Below are 24,941 nucleotides of genomic sequence, written 5' to 3' on the forward strand. Positions count from 1 at the left end.
GGGTTCCTTGCATTTCCATATGAATTTTAGGACCAGTTTGTCAGTTTCTACAAAGCAGCCAAATGGCCTTTTGCTAGAGATTGCATTGTATCTGCCATCTTAACAATATTGTCTTCCAATCCATGAATATGGGCTGTCTTTCCATTTACTTAGGTCTTATTTAATTCTTCCAGCAATGTTTTATAGTTTTCAGAGTATAATTTTTGTAATTCTTTTGTTAAATTTATTCCTAAATATTTTTTGATGCTTTTGTAAACGCAAGTTTTAGTTTCATTTTTGTTCTTTGCTACTATATAGAAATACAATTAATTTTTTATATTGATCTTGTATCCTGCAACCTTATTGAACTCATTTGTTGTTATAATAGTTTTTTAGTGGATTCTTTAGGATTTTCTATGTACAAGATGTCATCTGCAAATAGTTTTACTTCTTCCGTTCTAGTCCAGGTATCTTTTCATCTTCTTGCCTGATTGCCCTGACTAGATCCTCTAGTACCATGTTGAACGTAAGCTGTGAGAGCAAACATTCTTGACTTGCTTCTTTCCGATCTTAGGGGAAGCATCGAGTCTTTCACCATTAAGTACAATGTTAGCTGTTTTTCGTAGATGCCTTTTATCAGGTTAAGGAGGTTCCTTTTATTCCTAGTTGAATGTTTTTTATCAAGGAGTGTTGAATTTTGTCAAGTGCTTCTTCTGTGTCTATTGAGATGATCATGTGAGTTTTGCCCTTTATTCTATTGATAGGGTGTATTAATCGATTTTTAGATGCAAAACCAATCTTGTGTTCTTGGGGGTCACGCCCCTCTTGGGCCTGTTTTTTCCAGCTGGCACTGGTGGTCAAGTGTGGTGGCCTTTGGGTAGAGTGGGACCTGTGGAAGCCAGGATCCATCTTTCCTGGTTTTAGGGTAGGCTCTGCCTGTTCCTTCAAAGCAGAAGCCCCTGTGGCCAGCCATCAGGAAACCTGCCACACGAGAGAGCCTATTCAAAGCCAAGAGCCAGAACCTTTTTGGAAATTTATTTTTGGGGAATAATAGGAGGGTGGGTCATGGTGTTCCACACCAGTCAGGCCAGGCTGTGACAAATGGGCAGGTGATGATAAGATTGGCAGGGAGGGGACATGTCAGTACAAGCCCAAGAGAGGATACGAGAACATGTTCAAATGGGGCAGGGGTGCTAGCACTCTCAGAGGCCTCAAGGGTCAGGGTAGGGAGGGGTCTCCTCCAGCAGTATGCCACAAGCTCCCAGACATCTGTGGGCTGGCACAGAGACAGAGCTTCTACAGGGACCCAGCACAGGCAACCACTGCCACCCTAGGCTTCACCTCAAGGGTGACCAAAAGGCTACTTCCATGGACTAACTGCTGCTGGCATCTCGACCTTTTCGAATTCAGGCAATCGACCAATGTGTGCCCCCAAGCCTGATCTATAGGAAGCCCCGGTGCTCATCCCCGGGCTACACTGCCCTGGCCCTGTTACTTTACAGCCCCTCTCACAGGGACATGATGGGGCAAGAAGGACTGCAGGTGGTTTTTTAAGCTCACAAAAAATAAGAACCTCCCCACAAAACTCCAAATCACCACAGTACATTTATTTGAGGGAAAAAAAGTAAAATCTTATCATGAATTTTTAAACTGGGTAAAACCAGAGACACTGATCGGCATGACTTCCAGGAATCCACGACCAGACAGGGATCTGGATCCTGCACGTGTAGGCGTCACCATTAAAAGACGAGCATTAGACAAGGGGACACGTGCTGTGCAGTTACATGATTTCCCATTCAAAGACGGTGCTGCCTTCCTATCAGAAAAGTAGTGTTGAGAAAAACGAAGGCATATCCTAGCAACAGCCTCCTAGCACAGGCCTAGACACGATGGAGGCCTTGTGAGAGGGGATCACGCCCTATTTACAAAGTGGGAGTGAGGCTCCCAAATGAGCTGAGGGATGAATGCTGGGGCTGACTCGGGTGTGAGTGGGGGTGGGAGCTGAACCTGTTCGCCTTTCCCCATCAAACCTGGGCCTCCACGAGCTGTTCTCTGGGCCTTTGGACCAGGCGGACTCGGCAAATCTGGGAAGTAAGGGGAGTTTGCCCCAATTCTCCAATGCTACCCCACCTTCTGCAGGTCTAAACAGGTGACTCAATCTACTGGGCGCAGCCCCACCCCCACCCTTGCACCCCACCTCTGGACAGACACACGGCAAATATGGAAACTGAAACCCAGCTGGGCTGGAGCATATCTCCATGTTGCTGGGTTGGAGTCATCTTGTCTTGCAGGTGCCCCGATATGAGCAGGTCTCACCTACGTGGCCAGGCTGAGACAGCATGTTTTTTGTTAATAGTGATTCAGGTTACTCGAGGGCAAAGCACGATCCTGATGACACTCGGCGGAAAAGCAGGCTGGAGCCACGGAAGAGCTGGCCCTGAAGTGGAAGGAACAGTGGGGTTGGTGAAAGGGGAGTCCGTGCTTCCTCGTTCCTCCCCAGAGGGTCCAGGAGCTCAAAGACCTTGGAGAGGGTGGGCTTGCATCCTAGAGGGCAAAGCTGGAATCTGCTTTGTGCCCCAGGGCTCCTCAGTGGCGAAATGCTAAGGGGAGACTCACTGCCCTTATGGCTTCGGAGCTTGAGTGGTCTGGGACTCCCCCAACCCCATGGGGGAGAATGTGATGTTATGGAGAACTAGCCTGAGTCACTGAGAGGAACTGTGACTGTCTCCTCCTTCCTTCCTGCCCTCCCATCCACCCTCTTAACCTTGAGGCCAGTCAGACTACTGGCTCCTTCCCAGGCCAATGCCCCATTAGACTACGAGGTGAACCAAAGCCAGGATAGGACAAGGATCTGTCCTTGGCCAGAAGCCTCAACCCCTGACCTCTGGGCCCAAGAGCTCCCACCAGCAGGAGGGTGCTTTGGCATAGAACCCAAGAGCCCCAGGACCAGCACCCTTGTTAGGCTCCCCATGTGCCCAGCTCAACCCCCAGGCTCTCCTGGCACCCAGGATGTCCCGTAGGAGGGTGGATCAGCTTCCAACACACCCACTGCCCTAACAACCCAGAGAATTCAGCTGACCTAGTCTCAGACTTTGCATTTTCAGCCTGTGTTAACTTTGGGGATAAGAAGTTCTTGGGCTTTTCCACCTACTACACGGGCCAAAGTCCCCTTCTGTTGTCCTAGAAGTCTTGAAGAATCAAACAATAAAAGGAGAGCCTATTTGATATATACACTGTTTAATTCAGTAAATCCAGATTTAAGCACCTCAAATCCTTTCTGAAATAAGGCAGGGTGGACATTTGATTGCCTTGAATCAAGAGTCCTCATTCTCTTTACCCGCCCTACTCACCCTATTACACATCCATGACAGCCCCTTATCTCTGTATGCACTGGAGCCCACAAACCATTTCATCTGATCCATGTGCTGGAAGAACAGGAAAAGCGTTCTCCCCTCAGCACTTGCTCACCTGCACGCTCAGGTACTTCCAGCAGTGGATCCAGGATTTGAACACTGGGGAGTACGGGGGGAGCCCAGCCTGCAGCCTGCCCAAAAATGAGAGCGATGGATCAGCCAAGGCAAAGGAGGCATCAAAAGCACTGACTTGGAGCTGCCACCCACCCAAACCAAAGATTCGTCCCTAAGGGACTCGGTGCATGCCAGAGGAAGCCAGGGTGCCTGGTGGGTGGAGCCCACACACAGACTGGGTTGGAGAGGGGCAGAGCCCTGGAAAGACTCAACTGGGTCCCCCCAGTGGCCTTGCAGGGTGCCAAGTGAGGGGGGCACACCTACCCACAGTTGTTCACAGCCATGAGATCACCGACCAGCAGGAAGGGGTAGGTCAGCATGCTTACTGCAATCTGAAACCAGAGACGCCTGAGTGCCACTGAGTCTCACCCACCACCAGCCACCCACCTGGGCCCAAGGGGCAGGGACACGTTGTGCCAGCACCCTATACCTAGGCTTGCCTCCACCCACCCTAAAGCTGGCTTCCTAAACCCCACCCAGGCCAACAGGCAGTGGGGTGGGCAGCTGGTTTGACTTACCCCCATCACAAACTTGGTATAGCTTCGGATGGCCAGGGCCTGGCTGAACTGAAGAGACAGAAAGGAAGGCTTGTTTGCTGCAGGCAGCTCAGAATGAAGACTGCAGACATGTGGGCCTAATCCGTCCCACCCAAACTAAGGCCCCCTTCACCTCCCCTCCAGACCGGCCTCATGCCCCCTCTGCACTCAGCACCACACACGCACGCCACACACGGTGCACTCTTCAAGGCCTGCCAGTGGCTTCCCAGACCTTGTTGTCAGAGCCACTAGAAGATGGGGGAGGCAGGAGTGGGATAAGGTGACTGATTGGGAGCTCTGGGATATAGCTGGGGATGGTCAGGAGACCAGGTAAGCAGGATCCCTGGCTGCTGGCCTACATGTAATCCCACTGGACTGGGGGCTCCAAGGGCTTGGTTGGTGTCTGCTGTGATCAACATCCAGTGCTTGCACACAGTGCCAAAAAGACAGACACATACTCTTAACTACCCAGAGGACAGAATCCTGCCTCTATGGCATAAGGTGAGGGGAAACTCAGGGCTTCCTGCACTCTGCCACCTCACCAAGCTCCCCTCCCTTCAGACACCAACTCCTGAAATTCTACTTTACCCAGGAAACAGCCCCTGACTAGGAAAGGTAACCACCCACCCCTCAACTTCCTGTGGAGTGGCCATCCCACCAGATGGACTTGCCCTGGACCCCTGGGTGGAGGTTTACTCAGCCCTCTGCCTGAGTGGCTTTGGCACTCCAGACAGCCTCATCTTCAGCTTTAAGCCACATACAGAAAAGCACTTGAAAAATGCTTTAAATGAAGCTGTTGACTGCTGCTAGTGCTGACGTCAGCATGGCAGCCCCTGGGCAAGCACCTGTCCACCCAGACCAGAGGAAACCAGTCAGCTGTGATCACTCCCCCACTCCCCAAGATTCTCCAGCTGTCCCAGCTTTGCTCTGAGTGTGACGGCAGCAACTCGCCATCCACAAGGCTCCTGAGAAAGGGCAGAGCAGAGGCCATGTGCTACCGTAAAGGCAGGTCGGGTAGGAGCTGCTTAAATTTGCTTACGCTGAAAGGCCAGTAAGTCACCTACCTAAGCAAACTGGCTGGTCGGTTTCTCTGGGAGTGAGGCTCTCAGCTGGTGTGGGACATTCCTCACCACACAGACACAGACACAGACCCAGGCACACCCTACCCCCAGACCTGCTGAATCAGAATTGTTACACCTGGAGCCGAGACACCGACACATGCAGACAATGAAAGCCCCCCCAGGTGATTCTGGCAGACAGGCCCCCAGATCCCTCACCTAGCCTCCTGGGGTTGGCAACCACTGCTATGAGCATGTCTGGCCACCAGGAATCCTCCAGCCCCCACTGCTCCCTAACCCTTATCTTAGCTCTGTCTGTCAGCCCATCAGGTCTCTGGATGCCTTTCTTTCAACAACTGCCTTTTAAAAAGACCAGGCCCTCCCTGTGCCTGACCCGACCTGCTGAATGGTCTGTGTATAACAGGCTGTGTAGACCTGTTAACAAAAAAGTGGGGTGAGCCTGGATTGTATACTTCCTAGACGACTTGAAAAAACTCAAGGGGTTGGGGCGGGGAGCACCCTTGGCCCAACACGGGAAAGACCCAGCTTCAGCCCTGCCGAGTTCCAGCTGACTGTGGATAACCCCTTTAATCACTGGCTCTCAGTTTCTGTATCTGTAAAACGGGGACATTAAACCTGCCCTATTCCCTTCACCACCAGGATGCTATGAGGATCAAATGCCATAATGTTCACAAAAGGGTTTTGAAAAGCATAAAACATTAAACAAAGGATGAAGTATTATTGTTATTAGCTGATCCATCTCCTGATCCCTAGCGCTGAGTCACTGTCTTAAACTAGTCTTGGATCAGCTGAGGTCTGTTTTAGTTCTAAAGCCGCCCAGAGACAGGCATTCTATAAACTCCTCTCAGGTCTGGTTACCAATCTGGCATCTCACTTCTCCTGTCCTTTCTCCTTGAGGCAAAGCTGACTGCTGGGATGACTTCTCAGACCACTCCCCACAGCCCTCTCTAGCCCTCTGGCCCTGCTGCTCAGAATCCCACAGTCCTCAAGAGTCTGCCTCTGCCCCAGACCCTGGGCGTCAGCAGAACATGGAAAGATGGACAAGTCCTTGTTCCAACCAACCTGGGAACCTGGATTCTGGTCGTTTCCCAGCCCCCCTGGGGTGTCACTCACGCTGTCATCCACCAGGTAGGCATTGATGAAATGGGCCAGCAGGTTACAGCCCCACAAGAAAACCACATCTCCCAGGAGGTGAGGGATTAAGCCACTAAAAAACAAGGTGAGCAAAGATGAGCAGGTGAGGGAGGGGAACACCTCTGGGGGGCTCCACACCCAGGCTGCAGGCAGGGCCGGTCCAAGCTCAACACTTCAGCAGAGCCAAGGACACAGCCTTGGGATGGAACCCTTCTGGTCACGTGGGTGGGCGGCTCAGCCCTCTCCACACTGGGAAGGTACAGGGTTCCTTCTCCCATGGGGAGGTGTTATTTGCCACTTCCGATGCCACAATTTAGTTTATGGTTTCGAACCCCAGAAGCCAAAGCCCAGTAGCCAAGCTTTAAGATATGGATATTGCCAAATCTGGGGTAGTGCAATGAAGATGTGAACAAATGCCTACATGCTGGCTGGTTTCTCCTGGCCTCTTTACCTAACCACTTCTCATGAAGCACTCTACTCAATGTATGTCTTCTCCTCACCCCTAGAAGGTTCCATCGAAGACGTCCCGTGCAAGCATTTGCAAGGAGGGCTGACCTTTAAAGGGACGGCCTTTAGGATGAATAGGTCAATGAACCAATATGGAAGGTTCCCCAGGATACAGTGCTGAGGGCAAAAAGCCAGTCTGGATCAGAAGGTACCATGTGCTACTTGTGTTTATTTGCTTGTTTAGGTATGAAGTGCCTTGGAAGGATCCCCAGGAGAAGACACTGGCTGTCTCCTGGGAGAGGAAGCAGAATTATTTTTGGATTATTAAAAATCTTTATATAAAAAATTTTTGAAAAGTTAAAAGAATATATTAACACATATACACTATGAGGGATGTTAACCTCCATGAGTGCATTCCCCATCCTGTTGTCTCCACCTGTGCTCAGGCTGGCTTCAGTGCTTTTAACATGCACATTTATCACCTTTCTCAAGACCTGCAGGAGGGTGGGGGGGAGGGGAGGGGGAACCCAATGGGTAAGCATCTGCTGTGTGGGACTCCTATTAACACACCAGAGCAGAACAGTATCATGTGAAAATGCCAGAGGTGGTGTCTTAAGGTCTGACATACCAACTACAGGCACGTGGGCAAATATTCCTATATATTTAAATATGTACAGAGCCCTGTTGACACATGGGTGAAGCGCTCAGTTGGTGTTTGAACCCATCCAGAAATTCTGTGGGGAAAAAAGATCTGGCCATCTGCTCCCATAAAAAGATTACAGCCCAGGAAACCCTATGGGGTAGTTCTACTCTGTCATATACAGTGGATTTGAGTTGGAACTGACTTGACGGCACACAACAACAACAACAACAACAACGTTGCGTTGTGGTAGGACCTTGGGTGGTGCAAACAGTTTGCACTTGACTACTAACCTATTGGTTGGTGGTTCAAAACCACCCAGTGACTCTGTGGAAGAAAAGAACTGGCAATCTAGAAATCTGCATGGGGCAGTTCTACTCTGTCCTTTCAGGTCACTATGAATCAAAACTTGACTCCGTGGTACCTAACAACAACATTTATATATGTACATAATATGTGTATGTCTATGTCCATGTATACAAATCAGGGTTTCCCAACCTTGGTATCATCGACATTTTGGGCTAGACAATTGTTGCGAGGGCTGTCCTAAGCATTGTTGGATGTTTAGTAGCAACCCTGGTTTTCACTCAACAGATGCCAGCAGCACCCTCCCACCCCGAGATGTTACAACCAAAATCATCTCCAGGCGTTACCATATGTCCCCAGGGGGGCAAAACCACCTCTCATTGAGAATTGCTACATGCACACACACACACACACACACACATAGTATTTCTTGGTTAAATGAGATATCATAAGTAAAAACATGTGGCAAAGTGTTAAGCCACAAAATAAATGTTAGCTAACATGGAGCCCAATGTCTAGTGTGCTACGCACATAATACCACGTATGCCGCTAACTAGACCTGAAAAAGACAAAACAAAAAACACACTTGTCAAGTCCAGCTTCTGGGTTCTGTCTAAACACAGGCATCTAAACACAGTCTTCTGAGAACGAGCTTCCTTTCCATGTGGAGTTAAATTGGACGAGAGACAACAAGGAAAGCAGGGCTCTGTGGCCACTGGGAGACTGTGTGCCCTATCCGTGGGCCAGACTTCCTGACTTTTTAGAAGCCAGAGTACGGATTTCTGTGTGAAATATCCAAAATTTTAAATGTTAACTAATTTGTCAGAAACACGACAAGAGCCAGAGTCTGTTGGCTGGAGGCAGCCTGTGAGCTGCCAGCCCTCAACTCTCAGTCCAGGCCACAGATTTCAGCCCTTGTTTAGCAGTAAAACCAAAGTTATGCAGTACCCCAGTTCATGAACACCAGCCCCATGGCCACCTCAGCTATGGGGTGGATGGACAGGGCCTGGCGAGGCTGTTTCCCCAGTGTGCTGGATGAAAAGTGTCATTTTTATGAGAGCCAGGACCTGAGGGGGGTTGGGTGGCTTTAGTCTCAATGATCCATAGCTGGGACATGCTATGCCGCTATGGACTGGATGGCAGGGCCTTGGCCCGGGACTGCCACCCTGCAGAGTGCTGTGGTAGCCTGAGGCCAGCAGCTGCGGCCTGAGAGGCTGAGAGTGCACCTTTTTAATAGAGCCATGCCCCATGGCCGGGTACAGGGGGTATAAACTCACGTACACAAAGAATCCCAGCAGCCCCTCCTCTTTGAAAATCTTCCCAATGGAACTCAGCACGCCACTGCGAAGAAGGCAAGACAGGAATACAAGGTCACCTGGAGCACAGCCCACCACCCCTGCTCAGAGTGCCCTCTCTGCCCCCTCCTTACCCTGTCCTGTGCAGGATAAGGGCAGGGGAGATTCTCTCTGACCAGGAAGAACCCATACGGAGAAGAACCCATACGGAGAAGAATAGCAAGCTCTTGTTTGGGGTGAGGGGGGTTTACACAGTTCACGGAGACTGGGGGAAACCCAAGAACCCATGGGGCAGAAGACCCAGCAGTTCTCTACCGTTGTCTTCTGTTGGATCTTAGGAAGGGGCCTCTCAGGTGGGGCTGCTGCAGCTAAACAACCTTCCAGCAGAGAAGCTTGCAAGCCAACAGCGAGACAGGAAGAGGTGGTGAGTGGTGACAACCACCTTCCCAGAGGGCAGAGAAGGAGCATAGCCCCTGCAGCGTAAGGCCCTGGAGTCAGGCCCCCCAGAAGCAGGCTGGGAAAAGGCATCTGGCCTCCCTAGCAGGGAGTTTGGGGCCTGGTGCCCTGGCCACTGCAGCCAGTTAGAGACCAGAGGAGAGGCTGTGGTGTCTTAGGTGTGAAATGCAAAGTAGGCTCAGTAGTAACCCGTGACCTGCGGCCAGAAATGTCAACTGGCCTGGCCTGAATGGAAGCTAGCCTAGGCAAAAGGAACAATCTAGAAGAGGGAGAGCGGGAGCCAAAGCCACTAGGTCCTGCGGTGCCCCAGCCCTGCCAGGCTCCATCAGCCGTCTTCCTAAAATGGTGACTCAGCCTGCTGGAGCTGTGAGCCAGCTTGCTGCCTCCTGGTCCCATCTATCAACATCGCATTTTAGTCTGGGGGAATGGGCCGATTTCTCATTAGTGAACTCGAAAAGAGGCACAGCAGGAGCAGAGCTTCCTTGATGGGGGGCCCACAGGACAGCTGAGAAAACAACTGAACCCAGGAAGATAGACCCTTAGAGAGGAAGATACCAGATGTGTGTCCTCCTGCCACATGCTCCAGGACCCACCTCCTGTCCTGCACAGAGCCTCAGACATGTATGTCCCCACAGCACCCAGCTCAGTGCTGGGCACAGCAGATGCTAGGGGAGTGTTTGCTAAACAGCTGAAGGCATGAACCCCAAAGCCATGGGGCCGACAGCCTCTTAGCAGAGGATGAAAGAGCTACAAGCAGGTTCCGTGACAGCCTGGAGAAATCATTAGGGCATAACCTAGGGGGATCCAGGAGGGTCCCTGCTCAGTCCCAGAACCACCCTGAGTTGCAGGATCAGCTCTGGTGCCAGGAATCCTAATCCAAGCAGACTCCAATCACCACTGAATTCCTCCACAGGGCAGCTAGGCTCACCCAGGGCAGCCCCTGACAAGAGACGGGGAAGCGAAAAGACCCCTGGGCTTCAGAGGCCACCACCTCATTCTTCTGCAGTGAGGCAGGCTGAGCTGTCACATTAGAGTGAGGCCAGGAAAAGTGCCATGACAGACCCTAGCACAGCCCACTGAAGGGGACCTGGGCCACTCCCACCAGCCCCGAGAATTACCCACCTGTACTTGGCCTCCCGTCCCACAAACTGGACCATGCAGCGCATTGAGATGACTAAGGGGAAAGAAAACACACAGAGGTGATGCGGTGGGCCAAAGCCCATGACACCCAGCCATGGGGTGCCTGGCCCGGAGTGGCCACTGCACAGGTGCGACATGTCCAGGCATGGGAGAGAAGGAGGGCCACTGGGATTCCCTGTCACATCCACAACCACAGTGTCTCTTTTCTTCTGATTGGAAAGAATCCAGGTTCCCTTCGGACAGGAGTCCTGGCCAATCTTTCCTCAGGTTGGTTCCAACGGACAAGCCTCCACCCCACTGTCACTTCCCAGTAACCCTACTGCTGCCCAATACAGTCCACAAGGGTCACCCCGCCCCACCCCATCACACTCATGCCTTAGACGCAGTCTCCCCCAGGGTGCTCACCATGCAGGGGGTGGGCCAACATGCGGGACACGCACTGCATCATCATCTCGTAGGAGGTCTGGAAGACAGCAGGGGTGGGGAGCTGCTCAGGCTGTTTCCACAAGTGGCACTCCACCTGGAGTGTTGCTGGGTCCTAGGCTAGGTCCCAGAGTGGCTAAGAAGGCATTCTGAGTCTCCTTGCAGTGTCCAAACTGGGCCTCCTTGTACCTACCACCCCACCCACCCATCCACACCCAAGGACCCAACTCTGCTTGTCACTCTGCAATGACCAACCTGACTCGCGGAGATTAGATAGTATCAGACTTCCCGCCAAAGGCCACCCCCTCGCCAATCCTAACATGCCCACCTCCTTCACTACTTTCTTCAGAGAAGTCTTCATGTCATCCTTGTTGGAAACCTGTTCGATCTCATCTGGAGGGAAAACCTGAGATACACAAACACAGGAGGCCAAAAACAGAGTCCAGCTAAGCTTTATCAGCTCTTGCTATTTTCTCTGCAGTGTCCATTTGCTGGGCTTCCCTCCAGTCACTCCCAGGCCTGGAGCTCAGGGCCTGGGGTTGGTGGTGGTGGTGGCGGTGGGCGGGGGGGGCAGCCACTGTCTGGTGTCACAACTGTGGGGAAAGGGAAGTACTGGGGGTCTTGCCCTCCCAAGTGAGGAGACTTGGGGTTTGGCCACAGGGTTTGGGAGTCTGGCTACGGTGCTGGGTGGTACCCTGACCAGTCTGAAATGGGAGAAACAGGACCAATGCTTATGTACTGTCTCCAGGGGGTAGCAAGGGGCTCAGAGGACTGTTGGCAACTGCTGTGGCTTCGCCCTTGGCTCACCTTCTTCATGCTGCCCCGGGTCACAGTAGACAGGGCATTGGACATCAGTCGGGGGCTCAAGCCTCGGAACAACCCTATCTTCCCATCCACTTGCACAATGTACTTGGCTAAAAGAAAGCAGAGGAGGCAGCATCACACCCAGCCCAGGTGCTCCCGCTCCTGGATCCCATACACACCCAACCAGACACAGCTTGTCCCTCAAGTAAATACTTCAGTCACGGATGGGAGCACTCATCCAAAGCCCCAACACTGATCAGGAACCAACCCCCAAATGTTCCTTTCTAGCCTCTCTTTCTTTTTATAAAACCTTCAAAACCTGTTTCTGACAATTTCATTTTTTTTTCTAGCTTTGAAAATTCCACTTGACAAACGTGGCTATGACTTTTCAATTCAGCAACTTCAGTGCTGCAACCCAGAAATGAATTCTGTTGCTTGCAGAAAACGTTCTTTTCAGGGAAAAGAAAAAACAAAAGGAGAGAGAAAGAGCGCCCCCAGACAACGATGACTTTTGCAGCCTAAGTGAGAAAAAAGGAAAAGAAAGGGCTTCCAGAAGAAAGACAAAAGGGTATCCCGGCACGGCACTCGTTTACAACTCTATGCCCGTGCCCGCAGGCCTGCAACACCTGAACACACCAGCAAGGACGGTCCCCATCCTGCTCCAGTGCTGTACCCAGGACACTAGCTGACACCTGTTGGCATTATGGATCAAGGCGGCGGGGGAGGCTGTGGAGAAGTAACTAAAACAGAAGCGCCAATGAACTACTCCATAGAAAAAACTTCAGCGGTCAGGGAGGTAGACGCCACCTGTGTGAGTCAGTGTCTTTTCATTAGGGTCTCTAAAAGGATGCCTTTTTAAATGTTTCATTGTTTATTATCACCTGTTTAATCACTTTCAACATGGATATGCATTTTTATACACCTGCATACCTGAAAGCTAGTTGAACATTCTCTCAATGTGCTCCCTTTGGAAACCTTGGGGGCGTAGTGGTTAAGTGCAAAGAGGATGGCAATTCGAATCCACCAGCACCTCCTTGGAAACCCTGTGGGGCAGAGTTCTACTCTGTCTTATAGGGTCACTGTGAGTCAGAGTGGACCTGTTTGGTTTGCAGACCCACAAATCTAGCTCTCTAGCACCGCCCAATGGCAGGAACCAGCAAATATGTCTTTTTCTCCTCAGCAACGTCTTTCAACCCAGCCACGTAATGTCACTGCTTCAACTGGGTTTTGAGAGCACAAATAGGAGGGGAGGGAGGGGACACTGGGCAACAGACACGGCAGTACGCCCTGCTTCAGAGTCAACAAGCAGAAGGAAGCTTTATTTTGGGGGAGGGGAGCCCTAGCCATCCAGAAGGTGCAGTAGCAGAAGAGAGAGCTCGTGGGGATAAAGCCTCACAGTGCCATCTTGATCAAAACAATTAACTTCCTTCTACTCTTGACAAGCCCATGGGTAAAAAAAAAAAAAAAAAGAGCAAATTAATTGCCGTGGAGTCAATTCTGACTCATAGTGACCCTATAGGACAGAGGAGAATTGCCCTGTAGGGTTTCCAAGTGGCTGGTGGATTTGAACTAATAACCTTTTGGTCAGCAGCCAAACCCTTAATCAGTGCACCACCGGGGCGATTTCTTCCCATTTCAAAGATGGATATGAATAAGTGAGAGCTGAAAAAGGTACTATAGATTCCTGCAGAGCTGGCCAGGGGCTCCTTCCCATCATTTCAGGAGTCCCTGGAAAACCCCGTCAAGGAAAGTGTGTGCCTTCCCACCCTGAGAAGGAGTTACTGCCCAGACAGCTCCGTACGCAGGCAGGCATGGTGTCCGAACTGCCCAACAGGCATCTGCTCACAACATCTAGACTGATCCAATGTTATATAAACAGGGGTCGGGAGTGGGGAAGCACCTCAGAATTCTGCTTATCTTTGCAAGAGGTAGAAAAATGTGTGTCAAGAGCCCTCCTCCAAGTCCTTTTGGAAACCGCTGGGTAGCATGAGGAGCCCTGGTGGCACAGTGGTTAAGAGCTCAGCTGCTAACCAAAAGGTCAGCAGTTCGAATCCACCAGTAGCTCCTTGGAAACCCCATGAGGCAGTTCTACTCTGTCCCATAGGGTCACTATGAGTCGGAATCAACTTGACAGCAATGGGTTTGTTTGTTTTGTTTGGTATAGCATGGGTAAGGATGACCTGAGTTGTAACTGCCCGTCTCCTGTAACATAGCACACGTGGCGACATACACAGATACCACAGTGATGGGGGCCGGCAGCCCTCCAGCCTGGCTTCCCACAAGTCCAGTGTTATCTCTGCATGCTTGCTTCATTGTACAGTGGGGAGTATTTTCTTAATTCTGTGACTTCCTCTCACCTATACTGAAAATTTAAAAATAAAAACCAAATACATTTGCCACAAAATAGCATGTTCTGTCTGGTTCCAGACTCTGGACTTAGTAACATGGGGACAAAACTGGAAAGAAATGGGGTGTGTGACTCTGCCAACGGTTAGTGTGTGACGGTAAAAAAAAAAAAAGGTGACATGCGGCATGGACAAAGGCCTCAAAGAAGGAGTTTCAGAGAACATTCTGAACTGACTAAGCAGGTAAGAGCAGAGGTGGGTAGCACAAGGCAACAGCCTGCAGCTGAACTCTGACCGTGACACGGAAAGAAAGGGTGCAGTTAAAGACCACCACGGTCATCCGGGGAGGGTGGGGCTGGAAGAGGGAAAGCGATGGTGGGTTTGAAAAGGACTGGATCATCTGGCGCCCAGGGACCAGGGACATGCAGCAGAGGCAGAAGGGTGGGTTTTGCTGGCATCAGGAAAGCATCACTGCAGTGGGCTTCTTGGTGGAGAGGTCTCCAGGCCAGCAGAGCTGCTAGAGCAGGGGGCTGTAAAAAGGACTCAGGTGTGAGAAGCCAACCTTCCTTTGCAGACAGGAAAAGTTCAACCAGGGAAGTCCAGTGGCCTGACCAAGCACCTGAGGCTCGCTGGGGGCAAACAAGTGGGGAGGTGCCTCAGCTTCTGGTGTGATGCCCTTTCTTTCACTACATGCTGTTCTAGAACCAGTGGATGAAGATGCCTGAGTGAGTAGGTGCCACTGCCTGGGGATACAGGGGAAACAGAACAACCTGGAAGACCCAAGAGAAGAGCCAGGAGAGCCCTACAGGCCTCCTGCTGGAGCAGCTGGAGGGCAGAAAAGCTGGGCACGGGGCCACACTGCTCAGAGGGCAAAAGGAAAACCACTCCCACCCTTGCTTCCAGGCACAACCTGGGGAGACATGGACCCATGTCCTGCACCTCCCATCTTTCAGGCACCTGTTTGTCCCCCCTGCTGCCTGGGCTGCCAGCTGTAGGCAGGGGAGCTGGACCAAAACTGCCTTGTTCACCTGCTCCTGCCCTGGCACCCTGCTGCCTCTGACCACTCTTAAATCCCCTTCTCTCCAGGTCTGAGGAAGAGCGCCATGCTGACCGCCATGTCCCCAGGGCCAGCTGCACCTGCTACCCATCTGACACTTTTTTACATCTGTGTGGGGTTTCCTGCCTCGGATGGGCACTCACCATAGGTAAAGAAGCTTGGCAGGTAGAGGACCTTTCTCCCCAGCACATTGGTCCCGATGGTGGGGGGCATCGGTTCATGACCCACCTTCAGAATAAACAAATACAAAAGGAAGGTCAGATTCCACTGCTGCTTCCGTCTCACTGCTTCCCATCTCTTCAGGCCTCTAGCTCTTCTCCCCAGTGCCGTCTCTGTGAGTGTGCTCCCCATCAAAACATACCGCAAGTTTCCTCAGGGTCTGTACCAACCAGCGCCACATCACCTCCGCACAGACAGAATGCCTAGTCACAGATACCACCCCTACCATGATCCAAGTCAACCCCATTCCCTACCACTCTTACCTGCAAACCCCAGATATTCCGAGTTTAGAGTCCCTCATTTCTATGTACTTCAAACCCTTCTCTGATCTCAAAATCAATCTCAGCTCAATTTCTCAGGTTATAAACTTCATTCCAACTGAATTCTCAAATGTGGCAACACAAAACACGTCACACCCAAATCTTAGTCCCAAAGGTGAGCCCCAGCTCTAAGTGACGCATTCCAAAGTCCATCCTGGACTCAAATTTCTTACTGAACCCACAGTAGACACCCCCAAGTCTGTCCAAGTTCCATTTGCAAGATTAACAAACCATCACCCCAAATCCCAGTTGCTCTTCAAATGTATCCGCAACTCTGTCCTGGTCTCAGTCATCACAAAGCTCTGTGACAGAAAGCCCCCTCCACCTTTCTGTGCAGGGCTATCAAACTTCTTGCTGTACAGATGCTGATTATAATTAAGGTATTTGTGAAAATCATGGACAGGTAAAGGACTGTACCATCCACAGTCCTATGAGGAGGGAGGTGGGGCTCTCCTGAGGTGTGAGCGTTTGTTATGCTGCCAATAATGGGGAGAGAGACACTCTCTGCTGCCACACAGGAGGCCAGGTGCCTAGGAAACCAGCGCAGAGGTGGGGAGTAAGAAGGCCCCTTCCTTGGCAGGGGGCCAGGACACCCCGACACTTTTAAAGCAGGCCAGCCAGGCCCTTCTAGGATGTGGAAGGGGATGAGGCCTGTCTATAAAATGGACTAAGTGTGTTTCTATTGTCTTCCTGGCTTAATTGCCTTTCTTTTCCTCCTTAGTCAAGTGTTTTTGAAAGTTCAGGCTGTCCTCGTGTGGGCGTGATTCTGAACAACTTGACAGATTAAAAAACCAAACCAAACTAGTTGGCATGAAGTCGATTCTGACTCATGGCGACCCCACATGTTTCAGAGTAGAACTGTGCTCCATTGGGTGTTCAATAGCTGTGATTTTTCGGAAGTAGATCTCCACAGCCTTTCTTTCCAGCACCTATGGGTGGATTTGAACTGTCAACCTTCTTTTTTTTTTTTTAATTGTGTTTTAGGTGAAGGTTTACAGAGCATATTGGTCTCCCATTCAATAGTTTATATGCAAATTGTTCCATGATGTTGGCTGTAATCCCTGCAAGGTGTCAGCATTCTCCCATTACCACTCTAAGTTCCCCGTTTCCTTTTGTCTGGTTTTCCTGCCCCTTCCTGCCTTTTCATCTCTGCTTTGGGGCTTATGTTGCCCTTTTGGTCTCACACAGATGATTGTTCTAAGCAGTACTTTCCTCACGTTTGTTATTGTTTATTTATAGGCCAGTCTATTATTTGGCTGCAAAGGGGTCTCTGGGAACAGCTTCAGTTCCAAGTTAGAAGGGTATCTAAGGGCTATAGTCTCAGGGGGTCCTGTAGTCTCTCTAAGACCAGTAAATCTGATCCTTTTTATGAATTTCAATTTTGTTCTACATTTTCCCCCCACCCTAACCAGGACCTTCTATTGTGATCCTGGTCAGAGCCGTTGGTAGTGTAGCCAGCACCATCTACATCTTCTGGTCTCAGGCTTGCGGAGGCTGTAGTTCCTGAGATCCATTAGTCCTTGAGTCTTTGGTTTCCTTTACTCTCCTTTGCTCCAGATGGTAAGAAACCAATAGCTGTATCTTTAGATGGCTGCTTGCAAGCTTTTAAGACCCCAGACACTACTCACCAAAGTAGGAGATAGAATGTTTTCTTTATGAACTATTTATGCCAATTGACCTAGATGTCCCCCAAGACTGTCAACCTTTTGGTTAGTAGCCAAGTACTTAACTGTCTGCAGCAACCCGGGGACTCCCACATGACAGATTACTGATTATAAATTAAGAAACCTCCTTTGTAAAGGGGATCGCCTTTTTAAAGAAAAAAAATTCTAGCCCAGGGTTGTTGAGGGAGAAAGGGTTGTTAAGCCAGGCTGACCCAGGCAGTTAGCACTCCCCTTCTAGACCTTTTTCCTTTTGAGCTAAGAGCATGAAGGTTCTGAGTTTAAGTTTTATTTTGATTTCTTAAATACAGGCAGTATTCTCCAAGTTGGCTTGTTTGCTGTTTTACCCAGTCTAGTCATTACAATTTGGGAGCTCACAGATGTCACTCACCCTTAAATCTGCCGTGTCCCTTCTCCCCATATCCCCGTGGCTCTCAAATCTGTCAAGTCTATTTTCTGAACCTCCAGTCTGGGTTATCCAAAGGCACACTGGCCATACATCACTCCCACTCTTTTCACCTCCAGGTTTTAAGGATTTTTCCCCAAACCATGTTCATTCACTTTCACCCCCAAATCTGTTAGCCCAGCCCTAACCACAGCCGAGGAGTCCTGGGAGTGCAAATAGTTAATACACTCAGGTGCTAATTGAAAGGCTGGTGGTTCAAGTCCACCCCTAAAGGCGCCTTGAAAGAAAGACCTGGAGATCTACTTCCAAAAAATCAGCCAAAAATTTGGAATGAATCATGGGCAACTAGTTTAACCATGGTGAAACCTGAAGCTCTATTCGGATACTCCTAGGCCCAGCCCATTACCTTCAAATCTCCAACTCCCCAAACCTAACACCCACTGGCCTCGATCTGAGGCACTCCCTTATTCACTTAATCTAGACAGCCCCCAAATCTGTCACTCCACTCCTGCCACCCACAAACTGCGATCTATCTTTCTGCAAAATGTCACTCTGATTCCCAAGCTATTCCCATTAAGATTTCACCATAAAATCTGTTATACTCAGCCCGGTTCATATCAGATAGACCATCTCTGTCACCCCAACTGGGCTCACCCATCCTTACCTACCCACCATCCTATTCTCCTCACCCTTCAGTCTCCTTCATTTCCCAATTCTCATTTCCAAACCACCCTTACTTCAAGTTTCTTCTCAAACCTATAAACCAAATAAATCCAGCATGGTCCAAACAAAGCCACTTGCCAGTTCCCCTCCTATCAAGCCCACCCATTCCTTGTACTTCAGCCTTCTTCACTCCACAGACCCTCCACCCATCTGCCGCCCTAAAACCCCAACTTTCACTGAATCTCACTTCTTCGGTCAAAAAAATTCAGCTCCCAATGCCCCTAACTTCTCATCAGGTACCTCTGGTTCCAAACTTCACTCTTTACAATTTCTCTCCCAAACCTGTAATCTCTATTGCTGTAAGTAAAATCTTAATCCTGGAAGTAGCCAGCTCTCACCCTCAAATCACAGCCAAATGCTAGTCTTGGTCTCATCCTTCCCCCTGCGGCCATTTTCAAATCCCAGTCACAATTAGATTCTAGTCGGGTACCCTGATTCTTCCCCTGCCTGGATCTCTCCATTCCTTGCCATACTCCTGGTCACACCCAAAATTCTATTTAAAAAAAAAAAAACAAAAACCCATTGCCATTGAGTCGATTCCAACTCATAGTGACCCTATAGGATAGAAGAGAACTGCCCCATAGGGTTTCCAACTGAATTCGAACTGACAACCTTTTGGTTAGCAGCCGAGCTCTTAACCACTGTGCCACCAGGGCTCGCAAAAATCTACTATCGCCTCCCCAATTCATTAGACCCCAGATTTCAGTTACCCCCATTCTCAAGGCTCTCCATTCCAATCACCTCCAAGTGTCTCAGTTCAGGTCTAAGGAGAGTAAAATTTGGCCTAAATTCAAATCTCAAACTTCAATTTTTGTTTGCATCTTCCTCCATTTCAATTTTCACCTCCTACCCCCTACTCTTCTTAACTGGCAAATTCGTGGCTACACCTTCAGATACCAGTCCCGGCCCTAACCAGCCCACCACTTTCATCTCAACTGTGCTCATCTCAGTCATGCCCACCTAATTCTACCAAATGCACTCCCTTCACCCCATCCCACTCCCGCTTTCAGGTCAATCTCACCTTTTCTCAAGTAGCCTACTTCATCTGTAACTCACTGCTGGCCACCACCAAATATCGCCAAGCGCCCCACTCATCCCTTCATTTCGGAGACATCCCTACCTCCATCTGTTTCTGCCAACCCCTACCTACCCTGCCACCTATGTCCATGCCAGCCCCTTCCTCTGCCCAATTCCAATTTTTTCACACCCCTTCAGCCCAATCCCCCCCATTCCAACAATGATTTCCATTTTCTCTTCCAAATATGTCATCCCCTTCCCCCTAAAATTTTCCTCCACCTTCCCCTCTTCAGACACATCGCCACCACTCCCCTCCCCCAATGCGTCTCTTTATCCGCTCCCCTCCCCCCAAACGCGTCACCCCGTCTCCTCCTTCCACCAAATCTGTCGTCGCCATCAAATCCAGAGACCCTGCCCCTGGTAAATCGATAGATCTCCCCTTCTAAATTTTTTGCCTTCGCCCCCTAGCAACAAATCCCATCACCACTCAACTCAATACCCCGTCCGCCTCCCCCAAGTCTAATATCCCATCTATCCCTCCTAAATTTCTAAACCTCTCTCCTACTCCTTTGTCCCCCCCAAACCGCTTTATATCCATCTATATACAATCCAGAGTACTCGCTCTCCTCTACCCCGGATCTGACCTCCTCACTCCCTGAATCTTTTCCTTAGCCCCCAACCCCTCTCCTTACCCCATTTGCCAAACTTCTCGCCCCTCCCCCAATGCTATTGCTCCCTTATCCCAAATCTGCTGACCTTTCCCTCTAATCCTAAATTCTACGTCTTCATTCCTTCATTCCCATAACCGATCTTCCCTATCCGATTACCCTCCCCCGCCCCAGCGGGGCCTCCAAAGCCCTCCTCTGCTCCTTTCACTCTCTCCCAAATCTTTCGTTCTGACCCCTTCTCTCCGCCTGCACTCCCAAACCCGTCACCCTTGCACCCCCAAAACCCTTCGCCTGTTTCCTCTTCTCCCAAATCCACTGCTCCCACCCTGTCGCCCCCCTAAACCCGCCGTGCCCGCCCCCTCCCCATATCCGCCGCCATCGACTCTCCCGCCCCAATCCTCCTCTAGATCCCAGCCTGTCACCTTCACAGCAGCCTCCACCTCCCCACGGAGTCCGGGGCTCCCACCTGGATGAGGAGCTTCACGTAGAGCAGCGGGTGGCTGAGCGCCGTCACGCCCGCGCCCAGCGCCACGAAAAGCGCCTCGGTGGTCGGGGTGTTGTCCCCGGAGCCCAGGCCCCCGGACCCGCCGTCCATCCTGCGGGCCGAGGGCTGAGCCGCGGGCCGAGGGTGGCGCGGATGTGCGCGGTGCGCGGGGGGCGGATCGCGAGCCCGGGCCTCGACCCCCGCCGCCGCTCCGCCGCGAGCTCCAGCTCCCGCCCCAGCGCCGGCCATCCCCGCGGCACCGCCGCGAGCCCAGGACGCCACTTCCGGGTCCGAAGCCCCCATGGCTCGGGGCCGCGAGGTCACTCCCCGTCACGTGAGGGGCGAAGCCCCGCCCCGCAGGAGCGTTAGGGGGCGGGGCCGGAGCGCACCATTCGAGGGCTCGGGGGAGCGCGGGGGCGTGGCGCTGCAGGCGGCACACGCGGGACGTGCTTCTCGGACCTGGCTGGGGCCCGGCCGCACGCTGGTGTGTGGGTGGCGGGTGAACGGTCGCAGACTGGCCCAGGCCTCGGGTTCCGAGGCTGCCGAGGTCGCCTCAGGCCTGGAGCTTCCCCCGGGATCCCCAGAGAGTCCCGGGGGCGGGGCTCGGCGGCTCTGGGGCGGCTCTGGCAGCCAAACGCCCCCAATATGGTCAGAGGCTCTTTCGAACCCCCTTCGGGAGCTTTCGTCGCAGTTCTGGGCCCGCCCTTTTGCGGCCCAGATCCCAGTGGCCGCGGCGTGTGAGGGACTCTGCGCAAGCCAGGCCTTCTGCTGCAGGCCGAGCTCCTGCGGTTTCCAGCCTCCTAGTCTTACTCCTTTACAGCAGCTGCCAGGAATGTCTGCCCCACCAGACCAAATCCAGTCGCCCCTCAGAGTCTGTGGTCTTTTCCTGCTGTTTAGTCTTCCAGAAAATCCTTTAGAGACCATGGTTATAAAGTTTGTCTTGCCCTTAAAGTACTTGACCGTTTTAATCCCTCCCCCTAGACCATTTTAAATCAGTCCTTGAATGTGAGCACACTCAGGCACTGTGCTAGGCGCAGTCTAATCCTTAAATTAATAAAAATGAATAATAATTGATCATGGATGACCTTAAACGGCACTTACTATGTGCCAAGCACGTTTCTAAGTGCTTAACTCAGGTATAATCCTCACAATAACCCCATGAGGAGTACTTATTACAGCAAGTGCCTGTTGCCATTTGTCCTGTTCCTATCTGTAAACGTGCTCCACTCCCTGCAAAACACGCAGATTTGTGCCTTGCCAGTTGTGGGCGGGCTCAGTAAAAGTTTCTGTTTAAAGGGAAAAGAACCCAATATTCTGGAGTCTGCAGGGACACAGCAATGGAGACCGGGTCCCTCTGCCTGTGGTTATTATCCTGTTGCCAGTTCATTGTGAGAAATGTCTTTACCAGAATAGATATCTGCCTTCTGACCAGTTTTACTGTTAGACTAGGTTTCTCACTGTCCACGTTTTCCCGCCTTGCCCCTAAAAAGCCAGTCTCCTTGCTGCCCCTGACAACAAATACCCTACACTTTCCACATGCTCCTCCTTCCATTCTTCCTCCAGGGCTCTACTCTACCTCCCTCACATTGGCCTCCCTAATTTAGGCTCCTCCAGGTCTGAATCACTGCAAAGTCTCCTAGCCTATTCAAGTCCCTGCATTTTCTCCTTCAAATACAACTTTTACCAAACAGAACCCCCTCTCCCAGGTGTGCTTTTTGATTCTGGCTTAGCTTTGTCACCAGCAGCCTTAAAGCCAAGTGCATCCACAGCCTTAGCTAACCGTACAACATCACACTAACTCTCCATCCAGGAGAGGTGATTGTTCCCAGGTTCCAGCTAGGGGTTTACCTCACTTCTGAAACTTCTTCACATGAACCTTTTCATTCTCTGGGCTTGGCCTCCCTGGTTTTCTCCAACTGTCTGTTTTTCCTTCTAAACTTGGCTGCATGTCCACCATTTGGCCTTTTACCCTGCCTCGCATGGTCACCTAACTTTTTGCTTATATTTTGACCTTTCAGACTATGGTTCCATGTAAGGCAGCCATTTTGTATTGTCTCATATTATTTGGCATCTCCCATGGCACCGAATGTAGGGATACACCAAAAAAAAACAAACCAAACCTGTTGCCATCGAGCTGATTCCGACTCATAGCGACCGTATAAGACAGAGTAGAACTCCCCCATAGTGTTTCCAAGGCCCGCCTGGTGGATTTGAACTGCTGACCTTTTGGTTCACAGCTGTAGCTCTTAACCCCTAGGCCACCAGGGTTTCCTAGGGATACACATAATGAATATTCAGTAAATTGTTTTTAAATGATTAGAGAGTTTCCCCAAGCAGAGAAATTAAAGTAAAAATAGGCTATAGATCAGTTAAACCTCTAGGGTGCCCAGCAGAAGCAAATGTAAAAATGTACTCTAACTATATTTCCACAAGTCAGGGCTCACAGGGACACCAAGAAGAAGGAGGAAAACACACACACAGCCAAAATTCCAAACCACTCAAGGAAACATTCCATCGTGAGAGTAAACCAACAAAGTAAGCATCAATACTCCCCAAAACATGACCTAGTAGAGCATTTTGAAAGAAACTGTAAGGGGAAAAAAGCAGGCTTCAAATGAAGGCAAAGATAAAGAATAGAAAGTGCACGAAAAAAGAATACCCCCCCGCAAAAAAGGTATATTTGAAAAAGAACAAAACATCTAGAAGTGGAAAATAAACCCGCTGAAATGATTGAATGAAAGACAGTTGTGCTCAGCATTCATTCCATTGAGCATCCTGAAAATACGTACTTAGAGCTCTAAAGCAGTTAGATCTACATCCACCACCACCCCAGGGTGGGGTAGTATCCCCCACTGAGGTCCCATTGCCCTCTGTGGTTGCCCCATCACAGCATTTGCCACTCTGTACTGTGGTTGCCTGTTTTCTTGTCAGTCTCGTCTGTTAGATTACAAGTTCCTTGAGAGCCAGGGCTATTCTGTTCATGGTTGAATTCCTAGTCTGGCACCATGCCTATCACCTGGTTACTAGTTGTTGTCTAGTCGATTTAACTGATGGCAATCCCATGTGTGTCAGAGTGGAACTGTGCTCCACAGGATTTTCAGTGGCTGAGTTTTGGGAAGTAGATCACCAGGCCTGTCTTCCAAGGTGCCTCTGGGCGGACTCAAACCATCAATCTTTCAGCTTAGTGGCCATGCACAGTAACTGTTTGCACTACCCAGGGTAGGAACCCAACAGATATTTACAATAATAACAATAATGAATAAGCAAAAACAGTTTTAAAAATATACAAAGTTATTGAGAGTAGCACTGCTTACAGTATTAAACCTTTAGGAAGAGCAACATTCCCGACAGGAGGCGCAAGTAAACAGCAGAAAATAAATAAGAAATAAAACTTCTGTAGACCTTGAGAGTTACAAGTGTATAGATCTTCAGTCCCAGGAATCCTGTGGGGGAACTAATGTGATAATGAAAAGAGATTACAAAATAGGAAGAACCTGCTGTTGCAGCTAAGTTGATACCACATTAACCAAGGTCAGAAGGGCGAAGTCAAGGTCAGCATGAGACCTCAGGCCTCAGCAGGGGAGGGGAGAGGCACACCAGGTGTGAGGAATGTTTACTCTGGTGTCCAGAAGATGGCCTTGTCCAGATGTCAGCTCCCCATTTAGTATGTTTGGGTGAGAACTCTCTGGCTGCTGCCTCTCCTCACCTGCTTGGTGGGGGTGGGGGTGGGGTGGGGAGAACTGATCTTCCTTCTGTCCTGGATCCCTGGGGTCCGGTGGCAGGACATCAACTCCACCCAGAAGCCAAGCTATAAAAGAGATCAACTCTAGGTCCACTTATCCACACCTTCTTCCATTCAACACCGCACACACACACACACAAAAAAAAAAAACACATAGGAGTCTATTGAGTAGTTAATCATAACTAAATTCAACCAGCTATCCTGTATTCAGAGTCCGTAGGTGGCACAAATAGTTAAGCACTTGACCACTAGCTGAAAGGTTGGTATTTCAAGGCCACCCAGAGGCACCTCAGAAGATAGGTCTGGCAATCTGCTTCCAAAAAGTCACTAGCCTCAAAAACCCTATGGAGCAGTTCTACTCTGCACACACGGGGTCACCATGAGTTGGAATCAACTTGATGGCAACAAACACCAACAACGTCCTGTGTTCAGAGACACCTCTGCTATGTAAAGTGAAGCATACCTGCTTTGTTGCTTCTGGCTTTGCAAGTGTTATCCTTTAATTATTACAGCATGAGGCCTGGGCTATGGTG

General features: G+C 50.5%; 1 protein-coding gene across 2 annotated transcripts; it reads right to left on the reverse strand.

Annotated features, from left to right (window-relative positions):
* Positions 1-1,000: 1,000 nt before the first annotated feature.
* Positions 1,001-20,969, reverse strand: MTCH1 (mitochondrial carrier 1). Of its 2 annotated transcripts, none has more exons than XM_064285358.1 (12): positions 20,649-20,969; positions 15,312-15,396; positions 11,770-11,876; positions 11,291-11,368; positions 10,945-11,002; positions 10,522-10,573; positions 8,930-8,989; positions 6,235-6,328; positions 4,025-4,072; positions 3,771-3,838; positions 3,448-3,523; positions 1,001-2,416 (listed from the first exon to the last, which is right to left on the reverse strand). In XM_064285358.1, the coding sequence occupies exons 1-12, from the start codon at positions 20,967-20,969 to the stop codon at positions 2,345-2,347; spliced, it is 1,119 nt and encodes a 372-aa protein (XP_064141428.1). In that variant the 3' UTR covers positions 1,001-2,344. The 2 variants fall into 2 exon arrangements, with proteins under 2 accessions (XP_064141428.1, XP_064141424.1); XM_064285354.1 differs by having other exon boundaries at positions 6,184-6,328.
* Positions 20,970-24,941: the final 3,972 nt, after the last annotated feature.

The sequence above is a fragment of the Loxodonta africana genome, chromosome 1 (genome assembly GCF_030014295.1).
Source record: "Loxodonta africana isolate mLoxAfr1 chromosome 1, mLoxAfr1.hap2, whole genome shotgun sequence".
Classification (NCBI taxonomy): domain Eukaryota; kingdom Metazoa; phylum Chordata; class Mammalia; order Proboscidea; family Elephantidae; genus Loxodonta; species Loxodonta africana.